The sequence below is a fragment of the Condylura cristata genome, unplaced genomic scaffold (assembly GCF_000260355.1).
Source record: "Condylura cristata isolate star-nosed mole 26May11 unplaced genomic scaffold, ConCri1.0 scaffold00019, whole genome shotgun sequence".
NCBI classification, from domain to species: Eukaryota; Metazoa; Chordata; class Mammalia; order Eulipotyphla; family Talpidae; genus Condylura; species Condylura cristata.
The window spans coordinates 17,860,547-17,878,581 of NW_004567120.1; the positions used below are offsets into that span (position 1 = coordinate 17,860,547).

The following is an 18,035-nucleotide window of genomic DNA, read 5'->3' on the forward strand; positions in this document are numbered from 1 at the left end:
ATATCTGGGGTCAAAGAATCAAAAGGTGTTTGAGATGTCTTTGTTCATGATATCATTTTGCAAAATATGTTTTCCAATTAACAAAACAGCCTGTTACTGGTCATTCAACATAAGACTGATCTGCCAAGCTCAATATGCTAGTTCCATTCAATAAATGAAAGAACTCTGTTCATAATGAGAGGAACTCAGGATGTTCTGGTACATCTCCCAACCTTTGTACACTGGCATCATAGAAGACATGTATGCAAAACAAAACAGCCTATGGTACCAGAAACACACACTGCACTGGACAGTCCATGGGTCTGACCCAGAGTCCCTGTCTCAGGGAGGACAAAGCTTTCTGTGTTATATTTCTCCTAAAAGTCATAAACAGACCATGCTTTCTTTCAGTCATTGCCCACAGTACCTTCTTCCCACTCCTAGGCTAGCCTTTGGAAAACAGTGAGTCTTCCTTTTCCCAATGAAAGCAAATTTAACAAAAGGGGAGAAATACTCTAAGCAGGCCTATTCCATGCCCCCCCCCCCCCGAGTAGATCTTATTTGGCAAGAAAAATTTTGTAAAGTCTGATAATTTATATAGCCCCTAATGAGCCACTTACCCTAACCCTTACACTACTAAAAAACAATTTAGACTATGTGTCATGCATGTCTGTCTATCAAATCCTCAGAGTTGTGACTTTGTATCATTTTAATCTAGCCACAGATTTGTGAAAGACAGTCTGAAGTTTTGAAGATACCCATCCAACTAACAATTGACACCTAATAATTAACAACTATTAACAATCAGTACTTCAGAATCTGGCCAAATACTAAATTTTAAGAAACAGCATTGTTGCAACTCAGTTTTTTAAGTCAGTAATTTTTACTTTTGTAAGCCTTAAAAATTTATAAACACTGGTTAATCTTTTCTGTTTATAAAAACAGAACATATATTCCAGCACCCAAAAATTATTTTAGAAAAATATAAAGGAGAAGATAAAGACCTATAATCCTAGTGCCATCTAGAGACAACTCTTAACATTAGTCAATTAAAAAAGTAATCTCTTGAGTCAACTGAGTTACCAAGACAGATTATATTGTTAGGCTGCTTTATCTATTATTTGACTAGTTCCTATAGTTGTCCTTGCTTTCAAATCCCCTTTAACTGAGAAGTTTTTAGAAGCAGAAGAAAAATACATCAAAAAGGATAACTGATTGCAAAGACATCACTTGGACATGAATAACCTTTTAATATATTCTACTTCAAAAACTGCTTTATTACTACCCCATTTGTGGTTATTTTTTTTCTTTCTGTTGTTATTTTGTGAAAACGTCTGAGAAGGTCTCTTTGACCAAAATGTATACATGTTGCTCTTCTCTAAAAATCCCTCCAAATTAGTCACCTTTCGCTTAGAAATTAGTTCAGTCTCCATGGACCAATTCTTGGCTTTTGCAGAGCATACCAAAGGACCAATTAGTGCCAATTTTGATTCATGTAGGAGACTCAGACATCTTGTCTATCAGGAACACATGCCTGCCAATTTATTTTACAAAGGCCACCAAACAACAATCTGATAACATTTATTTTAACTATTAGCAGACACATAGCTCTAAAATACATGAACTAGCTAATAATTACCCCCATGAACTTTTGAAGAATTAGCTGAGATTTTTTAAAAAAGTATGGCTAATGAAGGGGTGCTTTGAAAAGTTATAAAACCAAACATGTTTATATATCATTTGTAATGAAAGAAACTGTTCTTACTTTAAGGTTTTTCAGAGAACAAGTGACAGCTAAGAGCACAATTAAGGGAAAAAAAAAAACAATTCTCCATAATAATTAATTATAATGAGCATTCCTCAGAAATTGAGCATCCTGAAGCTTTCCAAGGGAAATTCAGGCAATACAGGTGACCTTTAAATAAAAGGCCTGCTTTTCATTAAAAGTTAGAAAAACGCATTCCTACCGTTAATTTGAAGAAGGGAATGAATTTACAGAAAAGGAAACTAAAATTGTAAAGATTTTGTAAAATCTAGAAATGTACATTTGCTTGCTTTTCAAAACCTGGGGGTAAAATCATCCCTTGGCAAACATACATAACTGAAATAATGTTGGTTGCTTACTAAGAAACTAAGAAAAATCTTACTCACATTAGAATTGTAGATTGATTATGTTACTCTATTGTTTTACCCCGTGTACAAAGGGATTTGTTCCTAGAAAGTTACACAGAGGTTGAATTTATATAAATGAATTAACCCTAAAGTCATGAGGAAGACAATAAAGAAATGCTATAGTGAGCCCTTCTGCAAAGAAAAATATTCATTTATAAAATGAATAATCACTCCCTAATGTATTTACTTAATATAGATTTACACACAAAAAAAATGTTAACTTAAAATAGGGGATGATGGGCCCTCCCTGGTGGCGCAGCGGGTTAAAGCACAGCACTGAGAATCTAAAGCCGCTTCCGCATGAGTTCGATTCCTGCCTGCCCCGGAGGTGACCACATGGCGTGGCAGACCTCTCCTGACCCGCCCGCTGCTCCCCTCAGCAGTGTACTTCGTCGATCTGCCTGTTCTGCTCCCCACTCTGTCTCTGGTGAGTCCTCTCACCCTCCGCATCTCTGGCCTGTACCCCACTTCTGTATGAATAAATAAATAAATCTTTAAAAAAAAAATAGGGGATGATGCAGGAATAAATAAGAGGTTTAGAATGGACTGCATTTCTTTGAAATCCTTTCATGAAAAAGGAAAGAGAATACATTTTTCAAAATTAGATTATTCTTTACTTCTGTTGTCTACATTTAAGTTGGTAATAGTTGTTTTGAAGGTTAGAGTCCTCTTTCCTTTCATTTAATTAAATGTTCATGCAATTAAAGTATGTATTAAAAACTTACAACCTGAAAACTCAACTAACATGAAATAGGAGGAAGGATTATTCAGTTTTCAACATATACATACAGCACACCATTGTCTTCCCTTGCCCCTTTGGTCCTTATTTCTAGCTACTGTTTTATTCTAAGAGATCATCTTGCTATTAGATAAAGGAAGATTAATGGACAAATTTTGCTGCTTTCCAGAGTAGGGCCCTCTTATACCTTCTAAATGGTTAGTGGTAATTAATTCTCGAAGTAAAATGAAACAGAAGTCATTTTAAGAAGGGGAATCACAGCATTGTACTCTGCCATAATCCAGAGAGACTTTGGGAATTATCAAGCCCAACTTTTTAAGCTTCCTGGTGAGGAAATGGAGATCCAGAAAGTTCACTAAGCTGGGTGGTAGCAGTCAGGAAGAGAAGCTGCCTCCTCATTACTAAAAGTCAGTATTCTTTTGTATTAAATGCTGGGGATACACACACAGAAGCAATCTATACAGGAAAGAATAGAGTGCACTGGACATCCAGGGAAAAATGGAAATGTTTGCGGATTATGGGGAAGGAAGCAGGAAAACCATGTGCTCCATATGCCATTGGGAGGAAAGAGGGCAGCAACTGGCAGAGGCTTGAGAATGGACCATTCACTCATTTTACCCAGAGCACCAACAGCTAATGTAACGTTTCATGTATCAAATCACTTTTTAGAAGTTACTTTATTCTGTGCAGCTTACTTCCTCTCTGGGTTTCTGATATATTGACATGTTAATTCACATCAAATTGTTACTAGATGGCCAGAAAGTGTGAAGTGTTCTTATCCCAATTGTTCATAGTACATGAAAACACATTTAGAGTAGAGCATAAAGAGAAAGCCTGAATTATCTGAATGATAGTGACATTTTTTACAAAAATCTCAAAATCTGTGGGAAAATAGTAAGATAAAGCACTTCCTATAGATATGAAGTATATATCTGTATGTGTACAGACACACACACATGGGTATGCATAGTCTGAAATCTTTAAGATAAAAGAGATGCAAAACATGGTACATATTATAATTGCAAAAAACATAATGGGATGGACAAAACATATACAACTAGTCATTTCATTTGGTGACTATGTGAGTCATGCTAACCATCTGTGTATGAATGAGAACTCTGTTTTCAATGGTACATTAAGTAGTTAGAAAAAAGTAAACCTTTAAGAGGGGAGATAGGCTGAAAAGAAGAACATGAACTTCTAAAATATATGAGATAATTATGGTAGGCAATTTATTCATTTCATCTGTTTACTCTCATGAAAGCTGTTACAAAGGGCTATTATTAACTGCATCCGAATACGTCAGAAATGGAGCTGTGATAGCTGAAGAGGTATGCTTTGAAGGTTGCTTTTAAAATGAAGTGCAGCTCTCTGAGTACCAGGCATCCAAAAGCTCATGTAGAATGGTAGATGCATTGCTACTTTAGGGACAGAGGGAGACTAATGGCTTGGGGTCTAGCTCTAGCGTCCAGAGGTGTATTTTTTGGCATCACAAAAGATTTATGTTAGTGAACCCCACCCAAGCATGGGTTGATTTTTATGTAAGTTTTGTGTGCTGAAAAGGAAGTCTACCTTAGGACCACAATATATTGCCCAAGTGACAGCTATATACACAGGTGGGATAACAGTAATCTGGGGAGTTGGATGTAACACAAAAAAGTGCCTCTATGGTTTATGAAAATGTTATTTGTATACTGAAATATGACCTAAAGGTCTACTTCAAAGTATAGAAAATAGTTCTTCCCAGGGCCTTCAGAATGATCTCTTCTGTAGGCACAGAAATAAAAATGCCTAAATACAAGTTAGAAAATATTTTAACCTCTGTCAATAAATTGCTTTATTAGCTCTTGCAGGAAAACAGGTAGCATACTTGCTATACAAGTTCTTCTACAAACAAAAAGTTTATTCATTTATATCATCCTGAAAATGAACAGCTATGACACAGGGATGAACAGAGATGACACACATAGAATCACTACTTGAGTCAAACTCCAGCTGCTGTAATGTCATGGTTTTATATCCTTTCAGATCTTTAAAAGGAAACATGACCCCCAAAGTAGTGTAACAATACAAGCTCTAGGGTCTATATCATTTTAGAGGGCTCTGACATATGTGAACTCTTCTTTTTTTCTAAAGTACCAGGTCTGTCAATCATTCTGTCATTTAGAATTAAGAGAATGCTGTCAATTGAAGACTGCAGAACAATGGTAGTAATTATTTTTCTCCACATAAACCTTTTGTTTTAATAAATAAGGCATATTCTTGACTTAGATTTTAAATTATATTTACAGATGAGGAAAACTTCCAGACCCAAAGAGGTAACAGTGAAACTACTAATACTACTGGAAGGAATGTATGCCCACATCCATTTTAAACCTAAAAAACAGAGACGTAATAGCAGAGAACACCATACACATCACCCTTTAAGCAAAATAACTGGAACCAGAAAAAGAGATGACCTGCAACTTGTGCAATCACTATCAGATCATCTCACCTCCATGCTGCATAATCAAGTAAAAGTGGTATGACTTTTAGACAGAGGTAGGTTTCCTGGTCACATTAAGGACAACACTCTCCCATTATTAATTAATTAATTCATTAGGTCAACAGTATTAGCTACAGAAGAGTATCCATTGATAAATGCAGAATATTAGAATAACACAGAGGAAGCTACAGAGATAATCTTGGTTTCTACAAATATCAGAAACTTCCAGATCAATCAAAACAGCAGCAGATGAACGCCACTTCCCAAAAGCCACTCCTGTTGGCACTTGCACCAACCCAGGTTCCCCCTATTTCTGGCATCATCTGCTAGGTGATGCCATCCAGCTGGCTTTTAAGTCATTGGAAACCTTTATTTTATGATCCCCATTGTATATCTCAACTCCACCAGCTATTTCCTAGAGCAGGTAGGTCTTCTGATCAATTAGAACGCCAACATCCTTTTTGGCAACAATTTTGTAAATAGGTATTGCTTTTTGCAGAGCTGTCTTGACTAGAGGGAAATCTTGTTTCCTGCAACAATCATTTGGGGCTCTAACAACTGGTAGGAACCCTGTAGGATCAGTCCATCCAGCAGCCCTTGGTACCCCGTTGTATTTTTGTCACTTTACTGAATCTCTGTTTCAGTTAATAGGTCTGAAATAAGGTCATTTCTTGCTCTGGGAACTTTCAGCTTTGCTCCATTCACCAAACTGAAAATCTGAATTTTCTTCTGTTGCTCAATCTTCTTTTTCTTTCTTCTGATAGTATACCATAATCTTTAGTCTTTGGGTTTGCAGCAAATGGCCCATTGGCTTCTTGTTCAATAAAAGTCAGCATATGCTTAATCTACTTTTGCACATTCAGCACTGCTGAGGGCCATGGCAAAAGAGATATGAGACTAGTGGCAACCAGCTCAAATTTAGATTTAAAGGGGATGATGAAAAGAGTGAGAGAGAGAATACTAGTGCAGGTTTCAGCTTCTTTTGCTTTTTCAGAAGTGTTAAGTTTATGTGTTCAAACACAAAGCAGATTGCTTCAGCTTTCTCCCCAGGGGAGAAATTTTCTTTATTTAGTAACCATTTTAGTCTTGAAGGCACATCTTTCAACTTATTGGTTAATGCTTTTTCCCCCCAAATTACTCACTCTTTATCCTGTTCGTATCTACCAAAGCGAGGAGATCATGATATGGGGAATGTTTAAAAATTATCAAAAGGTTGCACTCTGTTCCAATTTCTTTATAGAGACTTTTTGAATGGTTACATTGTTATAGTGACTACCCAGACTGCTTGCCAGGCTATTTACATTCATTTTAAATGCTATAAATACTGTTTTAAGTAAATGTAACATATGCAAGTGCTACAGGTCATTCTGTGGATCCAACACTGACTTGGAATTAATTATATACACTTGTGAAACTATTTATCAGACATTCCTCACATTAAACAATAGAAGCATTCTGGAAGTCTCTGAAAGTCTGATATAAATCCTACTTCCTTACTAACTTCCATTATAAAATGAGACATGTTACTAAAAGAGAGCTGCAAATACACTGAGTTAAAACCCTTGGATGAAGAAGAGAGCCAGATAGTCACTAGTCCTGTGGCAATTCACTTTTCATTTTTACTTTCCTGATCATTTGAAAATTGGTGACTATTGCCTTCTGGTCATGTTCCTCATCCTCATGACCACAGGGATGTCTGCTTTATTATGAAAGTTACTTATCTCTATGCTTTGGGACTTCTAGGCTTTGCCCTCTCCCTGCTTTGATGTGGGTATTTTCATTCCTTTAATTGGGATTCTACTGCAGTAACACACATACTTCACCATTCAACTCTAAAAGTATTTCTACTTGAAACGTCCTTTGGTAGAGTAGTCTGCTTATATAAAAATGCTCATTTTCTACCTTCAACTTGAAAGTTCTATATTAAAATTCTGCAATCATCTCTTATTTTCCTTTCAGGCACAAATGTATACAGCACTTTGAATTTCAGGTAAATTAGATACTATGGTGAATTGGGTATTTCATTCTTAGAAGAAAAGTTGTACATATTTGACAATGTAAATTTCTAAAAATGGAATATATGCTTTCATAATACAGACTCAGTCTTCATAAAGGAAACTTGCAATACGAATAATTAACTTACATAGACAGATAAACCATAAACAAAGATTTTCCCATGACCTCTCTTAATAATGACTGTATTCAAATTGATCAGTTACATAAGCAAATATTCAAATTTACTGATAAAATGACACACACAATTGAAAGAAATATTCTAAAATGTTAACAATGTTTATCTCAAAATGGTTAATTATGAATGACTTTCTTTATAGTTTTTGAATGTAAATATTGTTTAATAAATTTGAACTATGATACTATTTAAATATATGCATAGTTGTGGTAAAATACAGATGACACAAAATTTAGCATCTTAAATATTTTAAAGTACAGCTTAGTGGTATTAAGGACCTTCACACTGCTGTACAACAATCACTATTTTCTAGTTCTAGAATTTACTCATCACCACAAATAGAAACTGTACTCTTTTCATAACCTCCCTGTTACCCAGCCCCTGTCAACTACTAATCTGTCATCTGTCTCTATGAATTTATCCATTTTGGAGATTTCATATAAAAAGGACCATAGAGTATGTGGTCTTTTGTGTCTGGCTTGCTTCATTTAGTATAATGTTTTCAAGTTTCATTCATGTTGTAGCATGCTTAGTACTTCATTCCTTTTTATGGCTGAATAATATTCAATTGTGTGGCTACATCAAGTTTTGTTTATCCACTTGTCTAATTGACAAACATTTGGGTTTTTCCACCTTTGGCTATTATGAATACTGTTGCTATAAATACTTGTGTGCAGGTTTTTGTTTCAAAGTCTGTTTTCATTTCTTTTGGATCTATACCCAGGTACAACAATTACATTGGCATATACTCTTTCAAAAAGACTTGAACTCTACTTTAGTAATCTGTATAGGTACTTTGGTGGTGTATGTGGTGTGGAAACAACACAGGAAGGGGGAGACCCTATACTTATAAAACACAATCGAAGTTTTAAATCAGTGTTTCTTCAATAAAAAGGTAAAAGTAAATAAAATGCATGGCAGTGAATAAAAGTTTATTAAAGCAAATATTTAAAATGATTTATGTAAACATTTTACCACATCATGCTGAAATCATTGAGTATAGTGACATATGGTATGAAATTAAAACATCCATACATTTTTCTAAAAGAAAAAGTAGCAATGTTTTTTTCAGAAACATTAAAGATAATCCTTATAACATTCCATTCTATTTTCAATTGCTGACTATAGTACATTCTTATACTTAAAAATGTAATTTTCACCCTTGCTCTTTGGGAACAAATTTCTTTTATGCTCAATCAACTATGATGAGCTAACTGCAAAGTACTGTCTTTTCCCCTTAGCATAGCTCTCCTATCAGTATCTAATTCTCTTTCAAATATTTATATATTAAAAATTCAAAAATATATGTATCCATGTTCTTTGTTATTGTTCCTTTAATAGGAAAGCATCAATATGCACATATTAAATTTAAGCCTAAGGAATTACTAAATATATAGTACAAAGTAAAAAATATATAGAATCTTCTAGAAATTCAAGCTGGTAAATTATCACTAGCAAGAATAAATATACCCTGAGAGAGCTCATAGTACCAATTCTTAAGTGTTTTCCCTCCTACCCTCCTAAAAGAAATATGGTGTATCTCTTGAATATAAAATCCCAGTATTATCAAAGTTAATTTTAGCTGTATACAGAGCTTGAATAAAGCTAAAGAAATATCGTGTTCTCATCCATACCTATCAAACAACTGTTGATTGCTCCTCATTGTCCCTCCCCCCAGGCACGTGCACATGTTTATACAATATATGGCCATGAGTGTAACACATATGCGGACATGCAGCATGCATGTACACACACGTGCCAAACTGTAATTCCACCTCAGGAGCTGCAAATAAGGAAGAAGTGTTTTCATAGCTTAGTTATTCCCTAGATCTCAGTCTTTCCCATTATTATTCGTACTGCCACCTCTACATACATATACATAACACTCCATAATTCAGAGAGTAGATATAAAATTCTAGGTAGAAAAGGTGAAGCAGTAGTCTTTTAAGAGCAAAAGTACCATCCAAACCATAAAATTTGTTAATATGTAAGAGATATTATATGGGTCTATTTGAAAATAAAGTACTGAGGTATATTTGTATAACACTGACAAACTTTAAGAAATATTCAAATAGGAACAATAAATTTATAGAAAACAGTAAGGAAAATTCAATTCCTTAAAGGGTTTTTTTTTTTACACATTTCAACTTTGCTAGGATCAACACTATCATTTTTTTCCTTTAAAAAAAATCTAAAAATGCTTTCATATTCTGATAATGCTCCAAAAACCCTACCACAAAACCCAGAAGGAACTCTTTCATCCTGTTCTCTGAAGAAGTTTTTAAATAGCTCTGGTATAACAACAACAATTTATATCATAGAGAGATTTTCAAATGAAGATTAAGAACTTCATAAATGTCTTATTCTTTATTGGAAAAACTGAATTGTACTGGAGTAAATTATCCACAGCCCCACAAGGAATCAGGGCAAAGTCAAAAATAAAATTCCAGTCCAACTAACTGTTAAGATAGCAATCAGTCAACAAAACAAAATACTTCAGTTACCATGAGGGACAGTTATTCTTTAAAAGGAGTAGAATTAAAGCATGTTAATAGCATGATAGTCATGTAATTTAGTGAGTATGAATGTAAGCTAGAACACCATGTATATCACTGAATTCCCACTGGTCACTTTTACAGCACTTATTTCTTTGTCTTTTATATGTACTTTTTGCCTTGCTATTAAACTATAAGGTTCTTTGTGGCAGAGACCATACCAACCCCATATTCTATAGAATAAAAATATACTCAATATAGATACTATGATAATGACAATGCTCAGAGACACCTGAGATTTAATCTTAATATTAATTCTTGTTGGGTTTAATTGTATGATTAAGGTAGCCAAGAATAACTTCGCATTTCTTTAACTCCAGTTAACTAACAACCTGTCATTATCCAGCAGCTGATTTCCCCAACTGGTATATTATCCTAACTCTTTTGTTCCTGTTTCTGAGAGGTATCTTCTCACAATCTAATTGTTGGTGGCAGTCACACTAGAGTGCATCAGATTAGAAATATGAGAAGAAATAAATTCCAATCAATCTTTCTTACTTAACAGCTTTCATCAGGTGCTATAGTGAAGCAATAGACTACAGATTCAGTGAAAAACAATTAACTTGGAGATTAAAATAATACATGACATTTTGCCTTGTGAAAAAACGTCTTTACTCATAGGTTATTGATCACTTATGAGATTTATTTCTCCATTTTACTCTTCACCTCCATGAACAGTAGAGAATGGGCTGAAAGAGTTATTTTCTGGGCCTAATGTTTAACAGCCAGTCAAGAGTTACCTTTGTTTATCTCTAAACATTTTCTATGGCCTTACCTCCCAGTCCAAATAATCACAGACATCTTCAAAGTTAGTGAGTAGAGACACTGAGCAGAACAGCCGTGGGAGCTCATCCCTTGTCATTGGGGGAAAACGGCTATCTTTAAGGGCACTGTTAAAAAAAATAAAGCAGATATTAAAACATTCACTAGATACTTGAGTTCCTAACTTAAATACAAGCATCTTAAAAAAAAGGAAAAAGAGCGCCCTCCCAGGTGGCACAGCACTAACAAGCTAAAGACACTTCAGCAAGAGTTCGATTCCCAACCCGGATCATTGGCGCGGCAGACCTCTCCTGGGCCACCCGCTGCGTCCCCTCAGCAGTGTACTTGTCAGTTGGCCTGTTTGCTCCCCACTCTGTCTCTGGTGAACCCTCTCACCGCCCCTGCACCTCTGGCCTGTACCCCAGTTCTGTAAGCATAAATAAATCAATCTTAAAAAAAAAAAAAAGGCAAAAGAGTAAAAAAAATCCCACAAAAGTGGGAGATCTTCAAATGTATTCAAAGGCCCAAAGAAGTCTTTTTTGTTTTCATTCAATAACTTGTATCCTGTGACCAAGTCAAGTGTAAAGAATAAATGATCAGTTATATTTCCTATATAGTTATTTCCTAGGATAGTCCCCTGTTACTTGTAGATTCTGAGAATATTTTAATTTACTTTTGAGAATTAAAAACCAGACAAGTAGAGGCCCTCCCTGGTGGCGTAGCGGGTTAAAGCACAGCACTGAGAATCTAAAGCCGCTTCCGCATGAGTTCGATTCCCACCTGCCCCGGAGGTGAATCGAACTCATGGCGTGGCAGACCTCCCCTGACCCGCCCGCTGCTCCCCTCAGCAGTGTACTTCGTTGATCTGCCTGTTCTGCTCCCCACTCTGTCTCTGGTGAAGGCTCTCACCGCCCCTGAGCCTCTGGCCTGTACCCCAGTTCTGTATGCACAAATAAATAAATCTTAAAAAAAAAAAACCAGACAAGTAGAACACTGTGATAAGATTTCAGAATCTAGTGCTGGTAGAAATACACACACACACACACACATTTTATGTTGTAGAAAAATTACAAACTAGGTTTGCCAGTTGCCATAGAACATCACTAAGAGTTAAAAAAAATTTTTCATCTTCTTCAAGCAAAAAAAAAAAAAAAAAGTCAAAGAAAATGAAAATAACCATGCAAATTACGAAGTAAAAATACAAGGATTTTAGAACCTCTATAAAATATAATTCAAGATATGACTAAAAAATTGTGAAACTACAGGAAATGGGGCTAATCTAGGAAATAAAAGTATGGTCAAGAGACCATTAATCACACCAGTGGATTTCTGAGTACATCAACTCTGATTGGATCCTGTAATCAAGAATAGCACATTACAGTGCCAAACTCTTGAAAACCCCCAATATAAAGGACAAAAATGTTGGAACACCATAATTCCTTTTGCAACAGTAGAATATACAGAACACACACACACAGATACATACACACAGAGGTACTGTGTTCCTTATTCCTTTTAAAAGAGCCACTTCCTGGTTAAGAAAAACAAACATAACTATAAATGCACACTATATTAATGGCGCTGCTTGGCACTTGCACTGTTGATCTCCAAAAACACTGTAGAGCAGCCAGACTCAAAAAATATTTTCACAGATTAATCCTAACCAGTTACAAACATTGAGCCTACACATTGCTTGAATCATAACAAAGTTTCAGGGTCTTTGAATACAATTTAATTCTTTTCAACAACTTCCTCATTGCTGGGTTTTCTTTTTTTTTTTTTTTATTTTTCTATCCCTTCCTTTGCCATTCTCACCTCTCAATGGATTAGACAAATATATACCTATTCTTGTTAGATAACTTCAATGCATTTTATTATACATTTTATCCTACTGGATAAAGGAAAATGCTTCTAGAAAGATATGGAGATATCCTATATTAAGTATAAGTTTTCCCATTAAAAGAGCCAACCAAGATTATCCGAGGAAATCAGAAAATCTGTGATAATTCACATACTGAGAATAACATTTCACTACTTTATAATTTAACAACATAAATTTCCTATGGTTTGGCTCCTTTTATTTCCTATTGGCAAATAAGGTTTTAAAAAATGTTTTCAAGTTGTCGTTCAAAGCCAAGATAAAGACATATATGTGTGTATAATCACAAAACACTACTGCCCCTGACACACACTCATATATACTGAGGAGAAATTCTAAAACAGGCCAAAAAAATCTCCTGCATTAAAAAAAAAAAAAAAGTCAATCACACTTTCCGTTTTCCTGTTTAAAAAAAAAAAATAGGGGGAAGGGAAAATGCCCTATACATTAAAATATTTTTTAGGGATAGATTTTTTTTTGTGTGGGAAGAGATACATCATTTTTAAGCATACGGTTATGAAGGAATAAGTACATTCACACTGTTGTGCAACCATCACCACCACTCATATCCAGAACTTTTTCCATCTTGTCCAGCTTTTCTTGAGATATAATTCATATATCACAAAATTTACCCTTTTAATGTATACAATTCAATGTTTTTTTTTCACATATTACAGCACTGTATAATCACCACTATTATCCAATTTAAAAATTTTTCATCACACCAAATAGAAATCCCCTACCTAATGGCAGTCACACCCATTCTCCCACCTCCAGCTGTTGGCAACTACTAATCTCTGTCTCTATGAATTTGCTTATTCTGAACATTTCATATAAGTGTAGTCACACAATATGTGGCCTGTTATGTCTGACTTCGTTCACATATGTTTTTGAGGTTCTATGCATGTTATAGCATATATCAATACTTCACCATTTTTATTGCTTTATAATATTTAATTAAATATGCATAACACATTTTGTTATCTATCTGTGGATTGTTTTCATTTTTGGTTATTATGAATATGCTGCTATGAAAATTCAAGTTTTGAATTCAAGTACAATTTTTTGTAGGCATATGTCTATATAGACATATTTTCCTTGGGTCTATACAAAGGAGGGGAACCGCTGGATGACATAGTAATTGACTGTTTAACTTTTTGAGGAACCAACAAACTACCACAGCAGCTATAATAGTCTACACTCCAGCCATGCAGTATATTAGGGTTCCAGTTTCCTCATATTCTTGCCAGCACTTGTTATCATCTGATTTCTAAATTTTAGTGTTAGGTCTCACTTTCTAATGAAGAACTTTTGCATCTAATGCTAGCTTTTACATTAAAACAATATACATGCTGACATTGCCAGATAATTAATCTCACAACACTTTAAGGCAAGTTACCATTTTGTTTATTTTCCAGCAAACCAATAAAAGGTAATTTTAGTTCAAAATAATTCAAACCATTTCAAATCAGGATTTTCAAGTACCTAAAAGGTAATTGAGGATCAAGCTAGTAAGCTTTTCATGTGGTATGCAACCTTGTTGTTTAATCACTCTGGACACAAGAATGTTTTAGAACAACAAATAGAATGGTAACATAGTTAATAAGAGACCAGTAAAAATCATGCCTCACCATACCAAGACTCAAATGTATGAGCATCAAAACCCTGAAATAGTGAAGGTACATTAGTCATGAAAGAAGTACTCATTAAATAAGACTCTTAATTTTTGCATTTCTCATTAATTCTAAGTAATATTTCATTAAAACCATGAGCACAGAAAAATCCCAGAAGTTAGGAGTGCTTAGTGTCTAGGGAAAAGACTAGTATTAATGAAAGTCTGGCAAGGTTTTAAGAGATTATAAAAACTGATGAGAAATGTAACTGTGGACTGACCTCAGAGCTGCTAAGCTGGCATGGATATAGCTGATAAACAGGAGAACTCAGCTTCCTTCCTCCACACTCACTTTAGTACATTGAATATGCCATGTGGAAACTGAGCTTTTAGAGAGGATATACTGTCCAGAGTTGTGCAGTGATTAGCTCGAGGTGAACCAGCTAATGAGTGATACCGGTAGGAGACAATGCCAAACCTCTGATTCCAGCCCCCAATTTCTTATTCACACTGTGGTTACCACCATTGATTGGATGGTTTCCTTAATTTTAAAAGTTAAATGCCTGCCTTACTTGGCAATTCTGATCTCATACCTGCAGTACTTCTACCTAAAGAAGATAAATAATAATTCAGTAGTATTCATTAGTAGCCAAAGGGTAAACAGAGCTAGACTTCCTGCCTACTGGAAATCTGCAGGCACAGAAATGACTTTAAAATATTAATATTGCCTATGGAACCATTTTATACCAAAGTGGTGTCTGCCAATTTAGTTCTAGGCAGGCTACAGAACTGAAAACAAGGTGATCCTGTAGTAAATTCATGTGAAGTTCTCTTTGCTACATTAGGAAGCCATTTTCTAATGTTTAAATATTGCTAGGGGGAAAAAGTCCCACTTACATACAAAACCAGCAAGCTGCTCCACCACCCATATGATAGATGGGTAAGGTTTAAACAACAGTTTAATTCACATACCAAATTCAAATATATTCAATTTAAATTGGCACATTCTCAAGAATATATTTCACCTAATTGAGAAGCAACATTAATATCTGTCAAAGTTAATATCTAATGTTACGTAGCATTTTGATGAAAATAAACATTTTCACAAAGGAATTAAAGTTTAGCTATCAAAGCATCAAAGGATTTGTGATAGTGCCTGGAAACTATGAGGGGAAAATAAAGAGTTGAAAAAAATCAAAACCTAGACATAGAAGGGTTTCATAAACAACATTCCATAAAACAGAAAAAATGGTTTAAGAGAATCTAGTTAGCTAATCACTCACACTTGTTCATTCATTCCTTCACTTTCTAAAACATTGATGACCTTAATCAGTTAAGCAGTGGGAAGTTACCCAACTGAGAAAGGCTTTATATTACAGACAATCGTTTTTCAGGACAAGGAAGTAATTAAAACCAAAATTAAAAATTGCTCTTTGGATAGCAAAGATAAGCAAACCAAGTATATATTGGGTCTAAAGTTTAAAAAAAATGCCGGATGGTGTCACTTATATATGGACTACAGGAAACCAAAGCCAAGGTCAGACAAAATCAAACCGGTAAGAAACCCTTGAAAACTAACTGTAGAACTGGGGCAACCAAACGAGATGGGGAGGAGGGTGAACAAAGTGTATAGGGCACAACGCTCTATGGGTGCCTAGGTTGTGTGGTAATAAACACATGAAGTGTGTGTCCCTGTATCTCTAAACAATATCATGTGTCGCAAACCTATGCTACCTCAATTAAAGCATATTTTAATTAAAACTAAAAAATAAGAAGTTTATTCATGAGGAGTATCAATCACCTAGAAATTCCGCCAGTCCTCCCCAGAGCTTTTGGAACAGAGTGTATATATGTGGCATATCTCAACCCAGAAACTTAGAATACTATAATCTTAATCCCAAATTGGAAAAATGACCCATAACTTCTTTTTCACATTAAGTAGCAACTTTAGCGACCATTATTTAAAAAAAAAAAAACAGACATAAAATAAGTGACTAGTCATCAAACCTAAGGGTAGAGAAGAGCAACAAAGACATAGTTAAGGAAGTAGGAAGAGAACATTATTTCGGTGAGGGCTGTAACCGCCCCCCCCATTTCAATCATTAGCCATATAAATGTTTTTAATTGGAGGATGTTTTTCCTTTAGAGTAATGAATATACTTTCCTTGCTGCTCAATAAGTATTAACATTAAAATGTGTTACATTTAAAGTATCTATTTTAAAATGTTAGATGATGAGTGAATATAGGGTGGAAGAAAGAAGTGGATGGAACAAAAGGAGAGAAAATAAAGCAAGGCAAGAAAAATAAAAGGGACATCCATACAAAGAAAATGGTAGAGAAAAAGAGAAAAAAAAGTAAAAGGAAGTGAGAGGAAAAGAAGGTAAAAAGTGGAGACACACAAGGGGCTAACTGAGAAAGCAAGGAAAGATGAATGGAAGGGTACTTGAGAAAGGAAGATAAAGTACATGTATTTTATTTGAAAAAATATAGCAGGCAACTATAAACCTGGGACATTCTGCAAAAAGGAGGGAAAGGCAGAGGGATCAAAACAGGGGGAGGAAGAGCACAAAGGACTATGGTGATGGATCACAGGTGAACTGGTGGTAGGAATTTAATAGGGAATACACCTGAGAGGAGAAAGTACACATTTTACAAAAGTGAACAATGATGTACTACCCATGCATGCAATATGTACTTTATTTGGGTCCTATAGGATTCAGTTAGGTTTCAGAGTGTTATTACCTACTGTCCTCTGATTTTCTTACCATTGTTGAACTGCTTTAATCTCAAATTCTTAAAAGCTTCTACTCTGAGATATCCAGAGCTACCCACCAAGAGGGGAAAATACTCTCTGGCTACATGCTGTGATGACCAGAAAAAATGCTGTCAAGAATCTGCCTTCTAGCCACAAGTTCCTCACCTCTAAATTAGGAGAACAGTTTGGGAATTTGATTTAGTGGCACAGAACAAAAGCTGGAAAACACAGAAAGAAACAGATGGTTAACTGTTTAGTATATAAAGCAGCAGTCTTCATTTCTTTCCATATAATGTCCACATAATGTTTTTCCATGTAGTTTCTAGATTTACTCTATCCTGTTTTTAGAAATGAGCCACTAGAAACATATTTTTTGTTTTAATTATTTTTTCTCTTGAAATATTTTAAAATATTGTACTAGAGCATAATGAACATAATTTAATTTTATGTTTATGACTCAGTTTCATCTGAGACTTAATACAACTTTGGGCCATTCATTACTGTACAATGTTAGAACAACGCTCTTACAGTCTTGGCAAGAAAAAAATCTGTGGATCTGGAAAACAGATTACAGTATGAGCACCAACAGTTTTGATTTTGGGAAATTTGAAATGTGAGATCACTTCTACTTTTAAGAGACTGTAACACAAAAATAACCTGGCACATGTCTTTCAGAGTTTCTAAGGGCATTCATCCTTGCATTCACTAAGTTAATATAAAACTAAACTATCTCTCAAATTGACTCAGATATAAATATTATTGCTTTTCTCTTAGAATTTAGAAATCTCACAACCTTAAACAAGTGTTATTTCTTAGGGCCATCAAAAAAATATTGTCTCTAAGGTATTACACAATTCCAGGAGAGTCATAAAAAAAATCTTCCAAGATGCACAATTAAAGCCAAA

At 34.9% G+C, this 18,035-nt stretch overlaps 1 protein-coding gene and 1 pseudogene across 2 annotated transcripts in view; both read right to left on the reverse strand.

The window, feature by feature from the left end:
* Positions 1-18,035, reverse strand: part of AMMECR1 (Alport syndrome, mental retardation, midface hypoplasia and elliptocytosis chromosomal region gene 1) — a 115,235-nt gene that overhangs the window by 7,958 nt on the left and 89,242 nt on the right. For both annotated transcript variants that reach the window (XM_004685703.2, XM_004685704.2), the window contains one exon: positions 10,897-11,011. In XM_004685703.2, the coding sequence (XP_004685760.1) occupies positions 10,897-11,011 (115 nt within the window). The remainder of the gene's footprint in view (positions 1-10,896; positions 11,012-18,035) is intronic.
* LOC105853833 lies at positions 5,606-6,183 on the reverse strand (annotated as a pseudogene).